We start from the raw sequence: 23,658 nt of genomic DNA, 5'->3' as shown, positions 1-23,658 counted from the left end.
AAGCCTGTCTATGCAATGGCATGACATTATCTGGATAATCCATGTCCTGTCAGTGTATTACTGCAACTTGTCCTTCCCTTGTCACTCCTAGTAAAAAAGGTCTTTCTCCTGTGCAAATAAAAAGGCATTTGAGTGCTTCTAAGCGCAACTTGGAGAGAAAAAATATTTGCTTGAGACAAACAATTGTTTTGTGACAGAACCATTTCAGGGGAAAAGAATGTAAAAATCTAAGCAATGTGTCTCTGGTATATAAATAAATGCCCTACAATTGCCTTTGCTGAAAGTGGAGGTAATGGTGTTGAAATAATAGACTCTGTGGAAAAATGAAATCCTGTAAAGTGATAAATGTGTAAGGTCAGCTGGACTATTTGAAGGTAAATCATGTTTCTTTCCTTAGCCACGGGCATCTTTACCTAAGAAAAAAGCCCTTCAGAAATTAACTCCATGTGCTCCCGGGAGTTAGGAAAAGCCCTGTATCAGCTATAAGATCACACCTTCCAGCTCTTTTGAGCTGAACCCCCTCGATGTGCCGCTTCTTGACTGGGCCAGGCGATTGCTAGCACAAAAATGTCACCTCTGTGTTCAGACTTGCTCGGCTCTGGTTAGGGCACTTTCAGGCAGATGGCTGGCATGACTGATGAGGCTGAAGCATTTTAGACCAGCTTGATGCTCAGGGGCTAATACTTTGCATTCTTAAGAGCTAGGGTTGTCCTTTAGACAGACAAGAGGGAAAATGCCCCATATACACCCAGACATGGTGATGGGGGATCAGGGGGTCCAAATCCCAGCTGGAGCCGCCAGGCAGCAGAGAACTGGCCAGGTGGTGACTTGTGTTTAGGAGCTCACCCTGATCATTGGTACAGCTCTCAGATATATAAACAAAATCTAGCACTGACGCTGTGCCAGGCAGCACTGGTATCTTGTTGCAAAGAATTCTCCACCCCCAACTATGTAACTGTGTGGATTTGTTCAAGAATCTTGCTGGATGTAAGGAAACACTCCTCCTGTGGTGGAAACACCAGCTGTGGACACCAACAACCCAGCCCAAACACAGGGCGCTTCATTTGAAAGTTGAGCTTGGGGCTCGGCCTCTTGTTCTTATCCCCCTTTGCTTTGAACACAGGGTAATTTTTCATTAACTAAGGCTTTCAGTATTTTAATAATAACTTCACAAGCAACTGGACAAGAACAAAGACATTGTGCAAGTATAAAGATATAGTGAAAGCATGAAGAATAAAATTATTAATGTCAAGTGTATAGGAACTTACAAAAAAAGTGACTGCTAGGAAGAAAAATGCTTAAGTTCTGCGAATTCAGAACTTTAATATCCTATTTCCTATACAACTTCTTTTTTTTTACTTACCTGGTTTTTCCATTAGAAATATGATCTTCCCTTCCTGCCTTCTGTTCAGCTGTTATTTTGATCATGACAGGTTTTCATCTTTAGGATGACCGTTTTTCATCTTTAGCATCAAATGGAATTTCAGTACTTTAGAAGACCAGAGGTTCAGAGAGTTTCATATCTTTTCTTTGACAATAATAACTTCCAAATGATTCCTCCATCCCAAATAAAAAGTACAAGGAATTGTTACAGGCAAAAACAAAACAAAACAAAACAAAACAAAACTTTCTTATCTTTATGAAATTGATATTAAATGAAAACTGTGAAGAAATGCTCTGTATTTAAAATTATGTTATAATTGCTATGATGGTGAGGCCTTTTTTTAACCCTTACAAGTCTGCTCCTTTGTGATTCCTCTTAACTCTTTCAAGTAATGTTAAAATTGGCTATGATAGCCAAATCAACCCAGAATTGGATTGATGGATTGATTTGGCTATCATTAACTGTAAGTTTTCTCCATCCAAGTTCAGTGAGTATTGTGTCTTTGGAATAAAAGACCATAGGAGTTTACACTCATTGTATTTTTCATTTTTTAGTCATCATGTGTTCATCTCTATGTTAGACAGTCCCACATGTATGGTATCACCTTGTAAAAAGTCTCTGGGGGATTCTTACTTGCTTTCGTCATCTTGAAATAAAATTATTTCCAGTGTTTTTAGAAAGAGGAGAGTAAAACTAAGCACAACATGAAATACACATTTGATTTGTATAATGCTAGAATGCTGCCAGTGTTACTTTCAATATTGTTTATTGATCTTTTTTTTGATAATGAGTCATTTCTGTAGACACCTCCAAAGGATTTGCCTTAGATACCACTGGCTGGGTATACCACTCTTTGCAGGGGAATGTTTGGAAAAAAAAAAAAAAGCAGATTTTCTTTTTTTCTCTCGAAGTTCCTAAGACATATCTATCTATCTCTAGCTTGCTGGGATGCATATTATTTTAGTGGCTCCATTGTTTCTTTCAGAACATATAATTTAACCCTGAGGACCTGTCCTCCTTATCCTGCCATTTTGACACTTCTACCTTCAATTCCTCAATTTTCAGCTGTGAAGATGTTGTAGGGCGAGTTCAACATTTTCCTGATCTTTTTACCCTTCTTCACAACTAAGGTTTTACTCGTACTCTCAGGTCTTTAACACAAATATTTACATCATCTGTTTTAAACGTTTTATATAACAAAGGAAAACTTCGTGATAAACTGAAAGTTAGCTAAAAATAATAGAATTCCTGTTCAGCCCGGAGAAGAGAAGGCTGAGAGGGGATCTGATCAGTGTATATAAATACCTCAAGGGAGGGAGTGAAGAGGATGGTGCTGGTCTCTTTTCAGTGGTGGCCACTGACAGAACTAGAGGTAATGGCCACAAACTGAAGCACCAAAAGTTCCACAGGAACTTAAGGAAAAATTTCTTGACAGTGAGGGTGACAGAGCCCTGGAACAGCCCTGGGCACAACCTGCCCAGAGAGGCTGTGGAGTCTCCTTCTCTGGAGATCTTCAAAACCCGCTTGGACGCCACCCTGTGCCACGTGCTCTAGGTGACCCTGCGTGTGCAGGGGGGTTGGACTAGATGATCTCTAGAGGTCCCTTCCAACCTTAAGCATTCCATGATTCTATGATACTTCTTTGTCTTCAGTCAAACCTTCCTTTTTTCACCTGTGATTATTATTAAAAAAAAAGGCAAGTTTGTATGTGCATGAGAAAGGAAAAACATTGTTTTTGTATTTTTGTAAGAAATTCTTCAATTGCAGTAACTTCATTTCTTATAACCTAAAAACACCTAACAGTAAGTATTTGTTTCAAGTTTTTAATAGGAGCATTTTCACACAGGGGAAAAAAAAATCTTATTACCTTTATGTATTACTCATTTAGCTTGCTTGATTATTAATTCAAGCAGCTGCCTAAGGGAGAAGAAAATCCTTGCGACTTCACGCGAAGGCCGCACCTGGCGCTTCCTCCTCCGCTGCGCCCCAGCGTGAGCGACCCCCTTCGCCTCCCTCGGCCAGCACCGTCTCGGCACAAGCCCCGCACGGCGCTGGAGGACGCCGGCCCCTGCCCCATCCCCTCTCGCCTCCCGTTGCCCTTCGTCTCCTTCCACACGGGGCGCGGGCAGGCCTGCCTGCCTGCCTGCAGCCGCGGGCTCCTCCTCGGGCCTTCGCGGCTCTGCGGCTCTGTGGTGAGCGCAAAGCGCAGCCCCCGGACGCGAGGGCCCAAGGCGCTCCGCATGTGTGAGCCCCAATTGGCTAAACCCGACCGAATAACTAAATAACTGGTTAAATGAGAAGCTGAAGAAATGAAGCATCACTTTATATATTCCCACTATGATGTATTCTGTCAAAAGAGCAGTCTCTTAAATAAACAGAGGTCACATTTGTGAGCTTGCGAGCAGAGCGCTGCAAGCAAACTCCCTCTGTCATCGTTTTAAAACGCGATGCTGACAGATCTCTAACCTGACAGTAGCACTAAGCAGGATTAACCACTTTAGCATCTCAGGTTTCATCTCGCTGAAATGGCAGTGAAGAGCAGCCTTTGTCATATTGTTCATGCCTGCAACGGCCTCTCTGCGCGGTATGGTCTGGCACATCACACCAGACCATGCATGATTTTAAACTGAACTTGAGTGCTTTAATGCTCTTATTATCAGTGAAATCTTCTTTTAGTCTGAGTGTATTAACTGAAACATTCGGCAGCCCGGCTCAAAGCGCCTGATATGCCTGATCGAGAGCAGAATTTTACACTTACCATTAGGGAACATGTTTGTTCAGCACTTAGTCCCTCCCCAATTCATTGCATTCTGTCATCACCTGCGTTTCATCCAGGGCATTTTCACCTTATTATAACTGTAAGCAGGGCTCATACAGTAGTACCTTGGAGGCCTGATGCTCTGTATTCTTTGGATTAGCGATCCCAACTTGAGCAACTCTTCCCCCCTGGCTCTCGCAGGTGGCAGCTGCCCTGCAGGCAGCCCGACCTGGTGCTCCCGACTCTTCCCTGCTCCCTGGTCGCCAGCTGGGCTCCTGCTCGGGCTGCCTAACCCTCCTCTAGCCGCCTTGTGGGACAGCCCATGAGCCAGGCACGTTACACGGATCCATGTTGTTAGGAGCCAGAAGTAAAGGTTTTGTTGGTCGGGACCCGTGTTTATATCCATCTCGTGCAATGGTTTCTCTCGCGTTATTCATGTGTATGATAGCAGCTGTAATGCCTCCTACTCCGTTTACAGAGATAACTGTTTGCAGCAAGGACTTGGCTGGGCTGCGGTTCTTGGATGCAAACGCGCCAACAACGAAGACTGGAAAATGTTGTAATTCTCAGAATAGGCCTTTTTCGATCAGATGTTCTAAAAGCATTTGATTCACAAAACTGCAACTCAAATGTGCAGGTAATCTATGTGAAAATATTAGAGAAAGAGTAAAAATGGGGTATTTCAGAGCACTGAAGCAAAATACTTGAATCTGCTGAAAAATAGCACAAGTTGCCCAGTTTATGAATATGTTCAAGATTTTGATCTTTCAGTCTGAGTAAGTATGGACAAAATATCCGTAAAAAAAACCCCAGAAAACTCTCAGGGAAGAAAAGACAGTTTGCTGCCTCACCCTGCATGTTAATTACCTAGCTAAAAAGTAGCCTGAATTTGCAGAGGACTTAATAATAGCTTAGTAGCTGTCAGTAAAAACAACCTCCTCATCTCTTCAATTTTTATCCCCTAATTTGGTACTACAAACCTAGCTCAGATTTTTGTCCTTGGCATTTTGCAAGTGCACATATTTTTCTTTTTGCCTGATGTTGTGCAGGAAGCGCACAGCCTATGTAAATATAAAAACAGAGAATGTAAATTCATTTCCCCTTGCTGGGGAAATTTTAATTACTATTCCTCCCATGGCAAAAAGATTCTTCACAGCTCAAGTCTTATCTGAAATCAGCTCCTCTATGCTTTTGGTGACTCTGATGCCACCAAACAGCTTCTAACACTAATATTTTGACAAGTACTGTGGCCACGATTCTGCTCCAACTTCTGAGAGCTTTGTGTACATCAGAGAAACTATTTTCAAGTTTGCAGCCATTCAAATGAAAATAACATAACTCTTTTCCTTTCAATATTCCCAATTCCTGCATCTATGTACATTATGTATATAGTATAACTCCATGTCATTAAACGAAACCGTTTTAGAACACTTGAATTTAGTTACTTACTTATTATAGTTGCAGTGAATGTTCTTTACACTTGTCATCTATAATTATTTCTGCTCTTAATTTACACAGTTTAAAATTGTGAAGGAGGTGGTGGCATTTCCTACAGATTTCCTGACAGAAAAGAAAAAAGTCGCACTTTGGGCCTTGGTGGACTTTTGAAATTGTTATTCAGGAACAGCCACTCAGCATAGTTTCTCTACTCCACAAAAGGCAAGCTTCTTTCTCAGGAAAGAACGAAACGATACCTTGCCTTCAGATATCAATCTACATTTTCTGCAGAATTTACATAAGACTACAAGTCAGACCTATTTATGTTTAAATTATGGCTCTCTCTGCATAGCACAATTGTGCAGCCTCTCATATCTCTACAATATACTTACTTATCCAGGACGATCATATTGTGACAGCTTGAATGAAGGAGGACTCAGAAATTATGAAGGCAGTTTAAAAATTCTTATTGAAGCGACTTATTTTTGGAAGCATGTTCATTGTTGCAGAAACCATAAAATCCTTTCCCTGAAGAAGCAGATTCTTTTACACGGCCTTAAAGGAAGCCCAGTATTCACTGAATCACAGAGGTGGCAGGACCTTGCAAGGTCACTCAGTCCATCCCTTGCCATAGGTGACTCTGTCTGATGGATGTTTGTCCCACTGTTCTTAGTCCAATGTCGAGGGCTCCGCAGCCTCGCAGCCAACCTTCCTCCCTTTCCTTGCAATCTGAACGCTTTAACTTTTGAATCTTTCTTTGCTGCTTTTTACATTTGTTTGTTCTTGATGCATCCACTATAGATCTAGAAAGCAAATTGTTCCCTTTTTCCTTACAGTCATCTTTTAAGTATCTGATACTTATTCCTATCTTCCACCTAGGGCATATTTTCTAGGTATCTGACCATTCTGATTGTTCTTTTCTGCACTATTCATGGTCTATATATTTCTTCAGGGCAGCCAGCCCACTGCTGCTGAGCTTTTCCAGGGCCATCTACAGTGGACTACTTGTTTTACAAAGCTGCTCTGCCTCTGTCTCTGTGTCCCCATATGTGGTTTGGCGTTTTCACTGCAGCTCTCTAATGTTGTCACCTTGTGTTCAGATTGTGAGTCACATGATTAGAGATCGTCTGCGTTTGCACATAATTGCAGATCTTTTCCTGCAGAACACCCAGTAGTTCCCCATCTCCTATCTGTACAACTGATCATGCCTGCCTCAGCTCACTGCCATGCAGTAATTCCTGGTGAATATTACCCTCGTCTTTTCAGATTCTCTCTCTAGCTTGTGAAAATTATTTTAAATCCTATACTCCTCCTTCAGTATACTACAGCCTCCCAGTTTGCAGTTGTGTAAATATGTTCTCTGAGCCGTTGCTGTGTATAACTCCCTTCCATCTCAACAGAGAGCTGCTGGTAGCAGATCCCGAAATATCTTCATCTGGATTCTGTTTCCCTTGTTTGCTCAAAGAATTTCCTAAGATATTGTGTCTACTATTACTAAACTCAAGATGCATGACCCACAATATTTCTCATCCACTAACAATCCCTCTTACTTTGTTGTAATAAATATTAGATTTCTATGTCATCTTTTCTTCCTTATGAAAGCTATGTTGGCAGTTACTCGTTGCCTTAGAGGTGCAGTTCTGTTTGATAGAGGAATCGTCGTTTGCTCGATCTTTTCTATTTCTGGTAATATACGTAGACAGAAAGAACTCCTGTTCTCCTGTTACTCTCAATGTCACTTGCCAGTTGCAACTCATTTTGTGCCTTCTTTTTTTTTTTTTTGTGGTTTCATCCTGCATGCTGAGGCTACTCTTCTGTAGCTGTCCAAAGTAGCTTGATCCAGCTTCTGTTTTGTGTTCGCTTTATTCCTGTGACTGAGGTTCAGGAAGAGTTTGTGACAGCAAGGTTGACCTTTTACTACATTCCTTAAGTTTTCTGCATGGAGGGATAGCATTACTTACAGACTTAATATTATTTTTTTGAGGAACTGCCAACTCTCTTAAATATCTTGTTAAATTTCATGAACCTTCCAGCCACAAAAAACATTGTGAGCTTTCTGGAGTCTACCTCCATGAGACATCTTGTTTTATTTTGCTATTATTTTTCCTTTCTAAAATCAGGGATTCTCCCTACAAAAATCTATGAAGCCAAATATATACATATGTATATCTATATATGCATGTATGTGTGTGCGCACACACATTTAACTAACTTTGTAAGGAGTACTCAGAGCTTTAAAATTGCCTGTTGCTTGTAACCCAAATAATTTAATTTAGTATGTTTTAAAAGTCGATGAAAGGTTAACAGGTGATTCTCCAGAAACCAACTCATCATACTGGTGGAAAAGCAGGCATCCTTATTGTTTTTCTGTAAGGAAATGGTTTGCTTTGCAATAGCTATAGCTGGTAGGTAAAAGACATATGTGAAGACACTTTGTACCCATTTGACTCCTATATTAGAATAGTGCTTTAAAATAGTTTTCTTTTGTTCTGTTCCTAACCTTTTCACTGCTGAAATGCCCTGTGATCTTGTGGACATTTATTCTTATGTCTATTGCTCATTCTCAGTTTCAAAACATCAGGGGTCTAAGTATCGGGATTAAGGCTGCTCAGGCTTCCTGATTTCAATCTCTTGGGAAAATTATGAGCAGGTCAAGGACTGCTTCAGTTCACATTTGGCAGGCTCTGCAACAATAGCTGCAGAAACTAATGGTGTGGTCACCCACTGGCTCACAGTGAATGAACTCTTCAGATGTTATATCTAGCATTGGCCTGAATCTGAAGTAGATCTTAAAAATGTATTTTCTTTCCTTCTGTCTCTCCCGTGGACTTATCGTTTGATTCTTGAAATACTTCTGTATCCACCTCTAAATAGGACATGAGCTTTCTTTTTTTTTCCTAGAAAAGTTTCAAGACTCATAAAATGGAAAAGTATTTCCAGTTACACAGCAATCCATCTGTTATTAACACATCACACTTGGCTATCATTGTAAAGATGTGTATGTATATGGATTTTATATACATTTGTCTCTCTCTTGCATACTTGTTCATCACTTTCATCACTTGCGTTCACATATTTTTACTAATTTCTCTCATATTGTCGAAACATTTCTGATTTATGGCAAACACTTGTGTTCCTCATGCTTCTGAAGGACCATTTCCTATGTAGGAGAATGCTTTAAATTAATTATTAGTAGTCACTCACAACACAGACAGGATATTAATGTGGTCTACATGAATTTGACTTTCTTATAGCACAGTTTGTGTTTTGGGGGGTATATATTTGGATTTCCTTTTATTGCTCTGTGTGTGTGCTTAAATAAATAAATAAATAAATTCCCTTAAAAACACCCTGGGCCTCACTCTCATGATCCTAGTTTAGTTTTAGACTCGACATTTCCCTTTGGGTGACGTAGGCGGTGAAGATGACACTCAGGAATGGAAAGCCCCAAACTTCAGTAATATTAAAGAAGAGATGAATTCTGAATACATTGATATAGTTATGCCTACAGGCCTCTAGGCTTCTGCACTGAAATACCCGTAGCTTATAAAACGGGAACTAACCCTCTTATAATACCAAGCAAGTATTTTTTTAATTGCTACATGTTACTTATAAGCACGGATCTCTGATATGTGTAGAAAATGCCTCAAGTAGGTGCACAGATGCTAATATGCATTAAATAACTGTGAGCCTGTGCCTGCATATGGATTAAGGTAGTGTATTACTTAAGCAGCCCACTGATCTTGGCGACTGTACCTTTACACCAGCAGCCCATTTAATACGCACAGACGGGGAATTAGAGCTGCGGCCGTGGGGCAGCACCACGCTTGGCTGACACTCCCTATCATAAAGCCCTGCCGCTAGTTGCTCGTAAACTTGACAGGTTTTAACCATTTACACTGAGCATTTCCTCTATAAATACCTGCCTAAAGATAAATTATTTTTATTTCCCCGAGCTGAAATGGCTCCGTCCCAGGACACAGGGCCCGGCACCACCGAGCCCGCTGCCCGCGGCCGCTGCTCGGGCGAGCCCCGCTCCTTCCTGCCCGCCGCCAAGGGGACGGCGACGCTCGGTCGCGCGGCGGCTTCTTTCTTTCCTTCCTTCCATCTATCCGCTAGTCAATTATTTATTCCGCTCCTGCAAGAAGCCTCCCGCACGCGGCCGCCACCGCCGCCCGTTGGGGCGGCGCACGGGAGCGGGGCGGCCGCCCCTCGCAAAATGGCTCCGCGGCGGGAGCCCGCCCGCCCCAGCCGGGGAGGGGAAGGCGCCAGATTTGAACGCGGGCGGAGCGCGGGGAGGGCAGCGGGCGGCCGGCGCCGAGCAGAACTAACGGGCAAGGCGGCCCGGGCACGGTGCGAAGCGGCGGCGGCGGCCGCGCCTGAGCTGGCGGGCGGCCCCCCGCAGGTAGGGGCTGCTGCGAGGGCGGCGCGGCTGGAGGCGCCGTCTCCGCCGCTCGCCCCGCGCGGCGCCGGCTTCCCCCGCGGCGCGGGAAGGGGGCGGCGGGGCCGGCGCCCCCGGTGTCGCTGCCGGGCATGCGCGCTGCCCCCCGGAACATGGCGGCGGCGTGAGGCAGGAGCCGCTTGACAGGCGCGGGAGCCGCCGCCGCGGAGCGACGCCGCCTGCCCCCGTTCCCGCCCGCGCGGCCCCGGTGAGTGGCGGCGGCCCCGGCCTCGGCTCCGGGCAGGGTTGCGGAGCGGCTCGGAGCGCCGGGGCCAGGGCAGGCAATGCGATGCGATACGAGGCGAGGCGGCGGTCCCGTCCCCGCCGCGGGCGCCCGGCTGCCCCCGGGGATCTTGCGGGGGCTGCGGGACGCGCTCGGGCGGGCGCCGCTGCCCTGCGGCCCGGGGCCGCGTTTGACAGGAGCGCGCGGAGGCTGCGCCGTTACCGCCGGTAGCGCCTCAAGCGGGGCGGGGTGGGGGGCGGCAGCGCGCGCGGCGGCCGTTGGCGGCGGTTGGGGCGCCCGCCGCCCTCGCGAGGTGCCGCGAGCCGGGGAAGAAGCAGCAGAAAAAAAGCGGTTAAACCAAGAAAAGTTCGTTGGTGACAGTCGTCGGGAGCGCGCTTGGCACCGCGGTCGGTGGCGAGGCAGAGCGCGGTGCCGCGGGAGCGAAGCGAAGCCTTGAGGAGTGCGCGGCCGCGCGAGCGGAGCGCCGCGCTCTGTGCTCGGGAGAGCTGTCTGAGTGCTTATTTATTGCCCTTCAGACCGCCAGCCGTTCCCTGCGGCTATCTTCTCACCGAGTGCTTAGGCTATAAAACGCAGCCTAAGCAACGGCCGTCGAAACAATTCTGAAGCCTGGAAAGCGCAGTGCAGGGGGTAGGTGCTGCCGTCTTGGTGAGCTCTGCCAGTGTAAACCCGTCTTGTGGCTCAGGCGCATTATATCTAATCTGGGTTTGGAGATTAAACTTTGCAAAACAGATACTTTGTAGCTCTGATTATTGCTTTTCAGAGCATGCTTTGCCTGTTTGGTAAACAACTTTTCAATACAAGTTTCAATTATTATGGTTTTATTTTTTATTTGAGGATTGCTATTTGAGCAATGGCACTCTTAAACGTTTGAACTTTTAAAACATTCATGCGGCGTCTCCATTACGTGGAAGTGACAAGAGCAGTCTGGTAGTCACTCGTGGTCAGGTGGGAAAAATAATGGTTAGGAAGTTGTTTTCTATATTACAGTTATGTTTAAAGCTGTCATTTTAACAGTAGGTAATAAATGGGAGTGTGAGCAGCTTGTGAGTGACCAGGATCTGCCATCAGGAGCTCTGTGGTGGCGTGATCAGGGAGACTGCTCCTACAAATGTACTGCCTGCCTGGAGACAGGGGAAAGTCTTCATTTCCTCCCTTAGAGTATAATAAAATGTCAGTACCATTTAAGGATGGTATTGCTTGAATTGATGTAACGAAAAATTGCTTTGGGAACATCTCTGCTGGTACCCTGTTTATGGGAAGTATTACAGTTACGTAAGCAGGAGGCAATGGGGAAGAGTATGTGGTAAAACTGAAGTTCTGACCTTGAAATATTTAACGTTACAAAGCTAACTGCCCTATAACATGGTCCATTTTTTGGACATAAAAATGTTTCCCAATTTTGCTTGAGGCTTAGCTAACAGAGTTGATGCTGTAGTTTTCTAGTTTGTGTCCTTACTGCAGTTTGTATGGTGCCTTGTCGGTCAACTGGTTCGAAATCTTAAAAAAAAAAAAAAATGATCGCTTTTGAGCGCATGCTACAGCTGGAAGTACAAGATGCTTTCACACTAACTTGAAGCTGAGTACATATGCAAACTTAAATTTTGGTTCTAATGTCTTGCATGGGGTTATTCTTATTGTTTGATTATATGTTGTGTTGTACATGACTTGGGGAAGTTCAGTGAGAGACCGGTAAAATATATTTCCTCATACTTGGTATGTATTACTACTTCAAATGTATGAATGCATTTGTTTTTTTTACTCCTCTCTCCTTTCCCTTGCAGCAGATTTTCTTGCTGCATCCAGATGCAGTGCTCTAATGAGGTATAAGTATTGTTTTCTGGAGTAGCTAGAGTTCCAGGTAGATCTTTGAGTGTGTTTCCCTTGCAAAATCAAGCACATCTGGCTGCTAGGGTGGAATTTGTAGATGCTGGAATGAATGCATTCTCAGTACTGTCTAGAAGTAGCTTATATAAAATGATAATGCATCTTTGCCGAAGAGGAGAGAATGTGAAGGAGGCTAAAGCAGATGTGGATAGCTCCTTCTGCCCTTTGCATATGAGTGTTCTTTTCTCATGAGTTTGTTTCATGTTTGTTAATATTTAGATAGGTTTGTGAGCCGAGGGTAAGCCATGTCTGCTCCCTTTGTTGTTGCAGTCAATCTGTAATATGGTGGATGTAAGGGGGAAAATTAAGCCTTCAGTAATTATCCCTTGGCACCAAGAAGAAATCACGCTTGTCCGTAACTGTCCATGACTACAGCTGACTTTGTTATTGGTCTGGGTGCATCTGTCTCAAATAAGGATGAAATGCAGGACTTTTGCATGTTTTAACACAGTCTTTAAGTTATCATTTCATACTGTAATGTTTTCCAAGAGTAAATAGCAAAATACAGCATGAAGACTAGTACAGTGCTTCAAGGAGTGTACAGAAGGCAGACTGTTAACCAGCTTCTTGACCTCTGCATCTGCTGAGAATTTAAGTTTTTATTTATTCAGGTTTTAAAGGAATAGCCCTAGGCATCCAATCTTAGTGCAAGTTACTTCCAGAGATTAAAATCTTAATTGTAGAGGACTATGCTGTTAGTATTCTCTACAATATAAGAAATGCATAGAAAATTGGCCAGGAGACCACTGAGATTTTTCTAGCATTCAGGAAGAGACAAACAAAAAATCCTTTACCAAGTTGTCAAGGCTTAGGAGAGCAATTTATAAATACATAGTACAAGAAATGTTAAATGTAAAATGATTTGTTCTTGTAGGTTATAAACTTTTTCATTATATTTAACAGTCTTGATAATTTTGCTATAGTTTGACTTAATGTAAATTCAAGTCCCACAATATTTATTAGCATTCCAGTATGATTTGATGAATAATTCTTTTTGACTCTAATTTGCATTTTGGTATATGACAGTGTTTTGCTAATATAATTTGTATGGCTCATTTTGAAGACTTATTTTAAGGTCTGAGTCTTCTATAATTTGATGATACCTTGATTTAATGGCAGGTAGGAAACTTTTGAAACTGGTTATATATAGTCGAGTTTGACTCATCACTTCAGTGCAGAAGTCATGGTGAGATACGAGGTACATGTGCACAGCTTATGACGTCTGAGTGGACAGATGCTTCATTTGCAGGAGATGAAGCCTGTAAAAGTGAGACAGTTAAGTCGCTCTGCACGTTGCCGTTTCTTTTCAGAGAACACGCGTGCGTGAAGCTGACGCTCGCTGGGGAGCATCGCGCGCCCCTGCCGATGCCTGTCCTGCAAAGGCAGTGGTGCCGCATGCAGTGCCCACGGCAGCGCCGCACCTGGAGCAGCCCTGCTGCCTCCCGCTCCTGGAGCGGTGAGACAGCGGCTGGTGAGTTGCAGTACAGGCTGTTTAAAGCTTGTCTTATTGGTGATTTCTCCTAGAATAGGTATTTGTTGTGTAGCCGGGTGAGGAGGGGGTTTTCTTCCAGCTGCGGCTTGGGCAGGACCTTATGAAACCTCATTTTTGTAAGGGCCAGCTGGAACTTTGGGAGGAGGTGGGGATGGCCTCACATACCTGAGCCAGTGGTGAGCACACGGCCTGTTTATTTTCAACAGGTTTATAGACAAAGAGTAATCAGTGCATAAATAGTGGCAATGATACTGGGAGTTACTTGCATGTCTTTCTTTGTCATTCTTTTTCTGTTAACAAGGATATATATATATATATATATACACACATATATATGTATATGTGCATGAAAATATATGTGTAGGAAAGTCAGGAGCTGCATCACAGCTATTTAGAGAGCAACAATAAGATTTGCAAGCCTTCTCACCTGTTTTATTTGAGCTCGTTCAGGTATTTCCTTTTGTATATGCTGAATATTCAGCAAGTTTGTGTAACTAAATTATTTTAGGTAGGGAGGACAATATTATCTCCTACCTTTAGTAAACCTCATCAAAAGATCCCCCAAAAAGTAACTTTCTTTCCTTAGCTTTTTTTTTGTCTTTAGAATAGGACAAAAAATCTGGGTCCAATACAAAGGGCTTACTTGTGTTTTTTCCATCTACTTTCTTCCTGTTTTTCTAAACTCTTTCTAGGATAAGCTTAATATTATGAAGGAACTGAAACAAGTCTGCAGCTGTTATTTCCTTGCAGTTGGGCACCTGAAGTGAGACAAGTTTTAAGACTTGCTGGATGCAGCTGTTTCTTTCTTTTTTTAAGGAGGGGCTGCAGGGGGATTATGCTTGATACACTGTACATGTGTACATGGTTCCTGCTAACTCTGTAAAATAGGAGTTGAAATAGGACAAATCACTATATTTTCCCAAGAATTGAGTATGGTCTGAGTGTGTTACTGAATTTCTCTGGAGAGTTTCTACATACAGAAATACATACATACATACCTCTTCCCACCTTCATGCACCGTGCCTTTTGTAGGCACCCTCATTAGGACATGCTTAACACCTTGAGGCTGTGATCTGCTTTCTGAGTTATCTGATCTATCTCCTGGTGGGATAAATAGTTCACATTCTTTTGGAGCTGACTGCTACATTGTTAATGGAATTATCATAACTGATTTTCTTGGGGGTCATGATTTTAGTATTCTGTATGCAGTAGTTGCTTGCAGAAGTTTGTGCAGTAAGAAATTGCCAAGTGCTGATTTTAAAAAATTCAGACTGGTTTTTGTACATGATACTTTGAGTTTATGCAAGTTCTTCCTGAAATTCTAAAATATTTAACTTTTTTACTGCTTTCCTGTTTTTTCAGAAACAGCATCTTCCTTTGGGGACAAAAAGGCTGTCTAGATATCTTGTGTTCACATTAGTCTTAAAATATTTCTTCATGTTTGTTAGAATGTTATATGGAGCTTCAGTATGAACAATGTTTTCGAACTGACAGTTTTCCCCCGTGTATGATGTACTTTCTGTGCTACTCCCCACTGATATGTTGTAACCTAAAAGCCAGTGAGACATTGCATTGGAGGTAGATACTCTAATTAAATCATTTAATTCTAGGCCTTTAGGTACTCAAATCGGGTGAAATTTTATCTAAGATAACAAGGCAATCTTGTCTTCGGGCGAAAGAGATGAATTTCTCTAGAGGAAGTTTAAGTTCTCTTTCTTCTCTAGGTAATATGATATCCCTTTTTAGCTCAGGATTAAGCCTTGAGTCTGTCATTATCTCTAGCATACATTAGTTCAGGGAGTATCTGAAGTTTATAAAACCTACAAGAGAGTAGCACTGTTTTGATGAGGTACGTGAATGAAGTGCGTACCGTTATTTATGTAATGTATGGAGTCTGTCGTGGATTGACATGGGGAAAGTTCAGGGCAATGAGTGCAGTCCTAAGAGGAGCTTTTTAAAAGAATTTAAAAAGACTAGTTTATTAAAGTGAATTTTGTATGTGGAGGAATGCGAAAGGGCATCAGAGCTTTTAAGTTTGGTGAAATATGTTAGTAACACTCTATAAGGGTTCAGAGATTAAAAGGGCTGCTAGCACACTTGCTGGCGCTTTTGATATTAAATCTTTTGTATACAATGCACTGAAGTGTTTGAAAGAGGCAGGCAGTTTTCTGTAAAGCCCAGAGATAGATATAGGCTTTTATCATGAAATGAACAGCATAATAATTACCTGACAAATATTATCTGTGTGTTATAATAAGTAATATTTTTCCTGGCTGCTTGTAGGAAAAATGCTACCTGGATGAATGGCTGAATTTTCCCCAGTTTAAACCCTGTGCAGCAGAGCTGGGGGAGTGGCTGGGCCTGCAGTCTTGGCATCACTCGTTGCACAGCTGGGGAATAGGTGAAGGAAAGCTGCCTTGTTACACCCATTCTCGTACTGCCTTGTAGAAGCAGACAATCATCGCAGAGATTGGGAATGGTGTGATGGGCTTACTTTGGATGTTCTCTTATGCTTTGGGATTTTCAACCCCTTTTTTTTTTTTTTTTTTTTCTCCAGAAGATGCAGAAGATGATTCTGCTGTCTTTTGGAAGGGTATTGATGGATTGTTTTTTTTCCTAAAGAAGTGCGGAAGAAGAGCTGTAACTGCCAGTAGCCCAGGTGAGCCCTGGCTGGCCAGCAGCGTGTGGGTGTGCCTGGAATGCAGGCGGGCAGTGAAGCCTGCAATCAGTCTCCTTGCGTTTTCCTCCCCTCAGAAACATCCTGTGGAAGGGGAGGTATCGGGAAATTCCTCGAGGGTTAATTTAGTTGTGTAAATGATGCAAAGAGGCATACACCACAGTGTGTTATAGCAGGAGATAGGTGTGGAGAGGCAAGTTCTGCCTTTGGTAATGAGCGCTGGTTGCTAGTCCTGGCTAGCAGGGTACTGTCTGGGGTCTTGGGAGAGAGGCACGAGGTACCTCAAGCACTGCCAAAGTATGGTGGCAGAAGTAGATTGCTGCTGTCTTTGAGTACAGCCAGGGAGAGGCAAGGGTCTCCTGCTTCAGAGCAAGCTAACTTGCATGAGACTGATCACATGTGGAGAGAGCCCAAGACTGTTCTTGGTGTCCCAAACTGGGGGGGGGGGGAAAAAAAAAAAAAAAAAGGCTCTGTATTCACTGCTCATGGAGTTTTGCACCAAATGAAAGGTGGTTATGTTATGGTCTCTGGTTACTCTGATGGGTTAATAACAAATCTGGACCACAGGGATGGATGTCAGCTCCATGATGCATTGGTAGAGCTCTGTTAGATTGTATCTGAACTGATCTTCCACAGTCCTTGTAGAGTTTGGAGGCAGTGCGGAAAGGAGGAAGCCCAAGTTGTCTAACAGGTTGTAAAATCCCTTTTTTTGCCCTTCCTCCTTTGCTTGTCTTTCTGCCCCTAGCACCCTTGTGTACATACACTCTCTGCTTTTGGGGCATGTAAAACTGTTGGTATTGCTTGTTTTCTGTAAAAGACAAGTGCAAAAAAGCTCTATAGGGATCCTGAGCGTCCCATTCTGTGCTAGTCTCTGGACATGTCTTGTTATGTTTGTGGTAGCAATTTCTCTTCTTCCTTAACCTGTTTTGTTTGCACTGTGCTAAAGGTATGCTTGGTGCCTCACAGGATAAATAGTTCTCTCTCTTGTGCTGAAGGGAGGCTCAGCTGAAGGAAGGAAAGATGAATCTGGGCATATAGGGAATTTGATGCAGGGGTTCAGCACATAGCCAGTGCTCCTCATATGGAGCTTTCTGTGCATCATTTAGTTGGCTTTTTTTCATGGCAGAAATCTGAGTTTGATTTGACTGAAGTCAGGCTGAATAATAAAGATGAATGTTTTTAGGAGCAGCGCTCCAGGCAAAAATAAGAAAGTGGAAATTAACACAGAGGTATTAGAGGAATGAATTTTCCAAAATGTTTAAACAATTTGTCACACTCTTATGCTACTGTACATATGTATTAGCAAATGTAGTCTGACAACAGTCTTATGTTTCTATCTAAAGTAAATGCTTTGAGCTATATTTTTAATTTATTTGAATATAACATTAAAAATACTCTTTCATGTGGGAAGACTGGCATTTTAAGAATATTTAAAGCTGTTAATGGACTGGTTTCCAGCTGCCTGGCTGAACTGCTGACTTCACACATACCATTTCCTTTTTTTCAGGTTTTTACAACCCCAAATCGTCGAACTTTTCAAGCAGGATTGGCAGGGAGGAGGAGCTATTTTTATTTTTCACCAATAGCCTTAGAGCAACTCTAAACTTTTTTTTTTTTTTTAATTATTGACAAATTAGGCACCAATGAATCTACTTGACATGAGGTATTTCTGTTATTAGTTGATACTGCCTATGTTATCTTACTGCAACATTTATTTTATGCCATTCCCATAGAAGTATTCATTTCTAGTTTCAGGAAGTTTTTGATCTAAATCTTTGATCTAAATTCAGTTAACTTTTCTTTTTTTTTTAAAAAAAAATACATAATGCTTTGTTCTGTGCAGAATTGGATTGTGATTTTGAACTTCTGAAGTCCATAGCTTATTGTAATTACAGTTGCTCATATTCTAAAGCAGGTTGTACACTTACCTGTAAAGGGCAGAATGTTTTCAGATGGTATTTTACTGCTGGCAGCTTAGAAGTTTATGTTAATTATTTGGTAAATATTGAGTTGTGCAGTGTCAGCATGCTTCTAAAACTTTGCAAGTACAGAAATTTTCAGCTATATGTTAGTACAAATGCCATTACAAAATATTTTTTTAAGTCACTAATGACCTACTCACTTTCCCTAATGCCTCTTGAGAAATAATTGGACTTTCTGGCTATAATAACACATATGGCTACCTAATACTTGCTCCTCCTGAAAGTCAGTACATTTGAAAAAAGCCTAGCTATCCTAGGTCTCTTTTTATCAACTAGGAGAGAAGGTGTTCTCATCTATCAGTTCATTAGAAGGTCTGTCATATGAAGTGCAGAAGTCTGGTTTCCTTTCTTTGAAAGATTCTCACTCTTTGTAAAAAGAAGGTAAACCAAAAGGAAATCTAATTTAGACTAAATATAGACTACTGATTGTGTAGTTGTGTGTATAAGTGAAAGCAAACCTAATCTTTACTATTGTTTTGAAAGTGTAAGTATATAATGATAAATTATGCTGATTTTTACAACTGCAAAGGTTGTATTACATTTTATTATCTTATGATATGTTTGTGCAATTACTTTTTTTAAAATCTTGAAAGTATTTTCTGTAATGATGAGGGAGTATGTTCTGAAAGGTGCTCACTGATTATTACTATTACAGAAATTAAGGAGGTATGTGCTGTTGTGACTTAAAGTAGGCTCAAAGAGTCTGTACACTAGAATATGCATTGGGTAACTAGCCTGGAAGTAGCTTTCAAGGGGACCTGGAAACATTTAAAATTATAGAAATATTGATTATAGAAATATTGTTTTAAGTCTCCCTCTGTGTTTTTTTTTTTTTCTCCGGGTTCCTAAGGGCTTGTGAAAATGGTGTGAAGTGAAAATGGTGTGAAACAGTGAGCAGTGTTTTTATTTAAAAGATAAGAGATGAATAGGTAATTAGGTTTATAAAAGTATTCCATATTAATGAAGAGCAGCTTTAAAGTAATGCAACACAAAAAAAGTTATATTTGCTTGGGAAACTACTCACATTTTGGGGTGTGTATATATATATACATAGATGTTGAAGACAGAATCATGGCTGTTGCACCATATGTTAGGCCACAGAGGAGACCACGATGGTCCTTGCTGTGGAGCAGATGGAGGTGGGGAATGGGAATGGCCATAACAACTTGGCAACACTGCCCAGCAGTTTCTGCTGGTAATTCCATGTTTCTAAAACTAAGAGCACTTTGGTGCTGAAGGTAAAAGCCAAGTGTAGGTCAGGTATAAGTGAAAGATCAGGAGGGCATACTGGTTTGTTTATATTGTGCCTTTTCTTTGCCTTAACTGGTTTGGCTTTTAAATTGTGTGTAATTCTTTTGCCCCTTACATATAGGGGTTTGAGCTAGAAGCATCTGGAGAAGAAAAATAATGAGGGGAAAGTATAACTCCCTGTTCAGATACAGTTTCAAACATGAATCAGAAGATCGATAGATAACCTAGAATTAAGAATAGTGATATTTCAGAGCACTTTTCTTACTAGTTTCCTCTTCTGAGTGCTGGATATCTTATGGCTTTCCATCTGTCTGTATAAAAGAAGAACGCTGGCCCTTGCCCAGCTGTGACTGCCCATTGGTACCTGACCCTTCCTCCCCCAAGGACCTCTGAGCTGAACTCTTAGTTATTCCATTTACACCAATGACAGGGTTACCTCTAACATTGGCTTCTTGTCTTGTCTCCAAGTCATTAACCCAAGTGCAGGGTACTAAGCCACACTGTACTTGATGCTTAAGCTTCTTTTAAATATTATATCTTCATAATTCTGTGCCATACATTTTTATGAGCAAGTTTGCTCTCAAAATAATCTTGCTCTGGGAATCTTGCTCTAACTACGTGTGTGGTTTTTTTTTTTTTTTTTTTTTTTTTTTTTTCAGAACACTTAACTGGTTAGCTTGGTTGAATGACTCGCTTGGAGTGAGAAGGATAATGCAGACATGAAAATCATTCTGTGTTTTTTGTTTAATGCACATTTTCTGTAAAATGTTAGCTTCTTTGAAATGCAGGAACACATTTCCAAAATTAGAAGAACAATGCCAGACAGGAAGCATGTTTTCCATCCTGTTTTCTGATAGCTAGTATTATGTGGTAGCAACTTGGAGAGGATGGTTTAAGCTTGTGCAGTGGGAGGTGGCCAGCAGAAGTGATTTGGGGCTAGACAATTAAAAACCTTAATAAAGAATTAGAAGTAGATAAATGCTTTCCATCTGATTAATACAAGTACCTGGTGTAGGAGAAGCCAAGTAAAGAAGGAATAAAATTGAATTTCAGGGTAACATGAAACCTAGATGTAAATTCTCTTATTGGGATCCTGCATGGCTCTTCTGATTAGAAATATTCTAATCATGAATATAATGGGTTGTATTAATGGATTTTTTTTTCCCCTCAGCTTTTTAAATCCTGAAGTTTACAGCAAACAGTTTATCAGAATCTGTGTCCTCGCACACTCCATGGATGGATGCTTTTTGGCTGTTTTTATTTGCTTTGTTTTGTATGTGACCAGCAAGTATTGCTCCTAGCTTGGCTTTTGTACCTTTGCTTTACATTCTGTTCCTTCGCGCCTCCTAACTCCATTGTCTTCAGCCTGGCCATTGCATTTCTGTCTTTGTGTGTTGTTGGCCTGATTTTGTTGCATTTCTTTTTTTTTTTCTTAATTTATAAAAGCTGCTAGATTACGGTCTTAACCCAAACTTTCTGTTCCCTTGCTCTGTTTTCTTACTGTGTTGTGCGTACAAGAATGCCTTGAGCTCTGTGCTTTTTCTGTATGTTTTCCCCAAAGCCCCTAGAGATTTCTCTCCCATGTTTGCTGGTTGTCTCTTTTTCTGTTCGTGAGAGGGTGGGCTCTGACTCAAGTCTGACTGATGATTTTGAGAGCAACATGAAAGGACTTGTGTTGGTTAACGAAGGACATAACTGCCTTGCTCACAGTTTGCTGCTTAATTACAAGAGGTGATCAAGAGCTTTTTCTAGGTCTGCCTCTGCAAAAGAAGTTGCACTTAATTTCAGACTGACCCAGCTGTGTTTCAGGGGAAACTGGCTTTCTCTGCATTATTTTTCAGTAACATGCAGTGGTTGCTAGAGAAGAGGCTCAGAAATACCTTTCTTCTGTAATACCTGTCTTCTGTAACAGATAGCACTATCTACAAGCTGGTTTAATAGTGACTCTGAATTGACTACGGTAGGTGCGAGCAGGTTTTCGGTAGCACCTCTTCTAAATAGAAATATATTGTATTTGTGCTGTAGAATTTGCCCTATTTTAAATGGCACTCTCAGACCTTTCAATTGTCTTATATTTTTAACAGGCTTGTGGGCATGCTGTAAAATAGCCTATCTGGTACAACACAAGCTAATGAAATGCTGGAATCCTTTTTATGTTCTGACAGACGTTCCAGTTGTGCTAAACTTGATGACTATCACTGCAGGGTTGGAATCTTTATGACTGCACCAAGTGCAATCTGGTACTTGGAACAAAAAGATAAAAACCATGCGCTGTTTTAAAGTAATCTGTAAAAACAGCTACTTTGACTCGGCATCACCTTTCACAATTTATTACTTGGAGAGAAAAAGCTTTGAATTTTCGGGGGAGTCTACAAAGTATCAAGTATTTCAAATTTATTTCATGGCTTAAGAGGATTTCTGTTCTTAACCCTGCTGATCACTTATGTGAATGCTATTGTGTAGCAAAAACTGCTTCCTTTATGTTAGTATTCAATTTTATTTATAACCGCTTTCAAGCTTCAGTCTTTTGAGTTTTCGGAATAACTGTGCAGCATGTTCACACACAGTACTCACACTAAAAGAATTTTTTATTGGTATTTTCAAAACCATATTTAAATAATTTTAGCCATGGGACTTCCACTGTATAAGTAGTTTTCATCATGCAATCCATCATTATAGTGTACAGGTTGAACTAAATTTTGCAGAAATGTCCCAGTTTAAGAAAAATACTCTTTTGTACTGCAGCTCTTTTGTTATATGCTGTATATGTGTGTGTGTGTGTTTTTTTTTTTTTTTAATGTAGTTATAAGATTCAAGAGATTCCAAATCAATTCCTTGCTTTTCAGGTACTATTCCTTTTGTGTAACATTGTCAAGTGTGGCTTCTAAAAATGTTGCCTCTAACCAGACCTAATTTTGGAAAAATGTGCACATATTTAAGACAATCTTGAACTTTTGATTGATATTAACTTTAACCTCATGGGAATTCCTTGAAAAGAATTGGTCAAAATTATACTTCAGAACTTTTAATATATTTTTACCCTTTATTACTTAAGTAGTAGATTGAAAAGGGCAGTAAACTGGATGGTTTTGTTACTTCCAGGCTTAGTAGTTTCAAGTGAGTTTGATTTCAGCTGAACAATTCGAGAAAAAAAAAAAAAAAGGAAGTCAAAATTTGAAAAAATAGATGCTGGAGTGGAAAAACACAGAAGCAAGAGGAGGGGAAAAACTTACTTTTGGTGTTTTATAGTGGTTTAACTAAGTTGGCACTTGTGTTTTATAAAGACTAACAGCATGTGGATCGCTGCTTCTGTGTGAAGTCAATGTACCCCTAGCAGATTCTCCTTACTGTCTTATGAGCTGCAATGACAAGTGGTCTAAGTGAACAATCACACCTCTGTGTAGGTTTCGTACATGAGTGCTACTGATCCCCCTTCTGTTGTAGTTCCAAAATACATTGGGCTTTATCCAGAGGTGTTTGCAGTGGTGATTGTTAAGCTACGTGTGTATGTGATACAAGAGGGTCTGTCTTACATTTTTCTGTAATTGGCTTTCTTGGAGGGAGGGAGGGAGGGTTTTGTATCTTTCTGTGTATTAGTAACTCACGGAAAATGCAAACCACTAAACAATGAACAGTCTAAAACAACAAAATAAAATTTTGCTTTCTTTGAACCCTTGTCGCATGGATATACCCATTGTTTACACAGTGTTCCTCTAGAAGTAGCTTGTTAAACTTTTCCTGTGTTAAACCTGAAAGATAATTATAGCCTATACAAAAAAAAAAAATCCTCATTTCCAAAAAAAATCCCAAACCCCAAATCACACCAGCCCTCCTTCCCTAACATGTTGTATTACTACTCCACAGGAAACTGCTGTGCTGAAAGGAAGAATTAACTGGTCTTTCAACTTCAGCCTTTTTATTGTGAGGGAAGATCACAGAAGTGTTACCATGGGGAAAACAGCAGCTAAAGGTAAGGCCTGACAGCTTTTATCCAAGAAGAAAGAAAATACGGAAACTGTTAACTCTTTTTTTTGAAAGTGGTGGGATATTACTTAATAATTACTCTACTGTTAGATTAAAGAAGGGAAGTTATGATATGATTTGAACA

General features: G+C 41.3%; 1 protein-coding gene across 1 annotated transcript in view; it reads left to right on the top strand.

Moving 5' to 3' along the window:
• The first annotated feature begins 11,016 nt into the window (after positions 1 to 11,016).
• The window catches only part of SCML2 (Scm polycomb group protein like 2), a 67,844-nt gene continuing 55,202 nt past the window's right edge, over positions 11,017 to 23,658 (top strand). Inside the window, exons 1-2 of the mRNA XM_010223434.2 lie at positions 11,017 to 11,043; positions 23,415 to 23,520. Coding sequence (XP_010221736.2) covers positions 23,499 to 23,520 — 22 coding nt within the window. The 5' untranslated portion in view covers positions 11,017 to 11,043; positions 23,415 to 23,498. The remainder of the gene's footprint in view (positions 11,044 to 23,414; positions 23,521 to 23,658) is intronic.

The sequence above is a fragment of the Tinamus guttatus genome, unplaced genomic scaffold (genome assembly GCF_059628265.1).
Source record: "Tinamus guttatus ecotype Peru unplaced genomic scaffold, ASM5962826v1 Tinamus_guttatus_pri_ptg000470l, whole genome shotgun sequence".
NCBI lineage: Eukaryota > Metazoa > Chordata > Aves > Tinamiformes > Tinamidae > Tinamus > Tinamus guttatus.
This window is presented reverse-complemented; position numbering and strand designations above follow the sequence as displayed.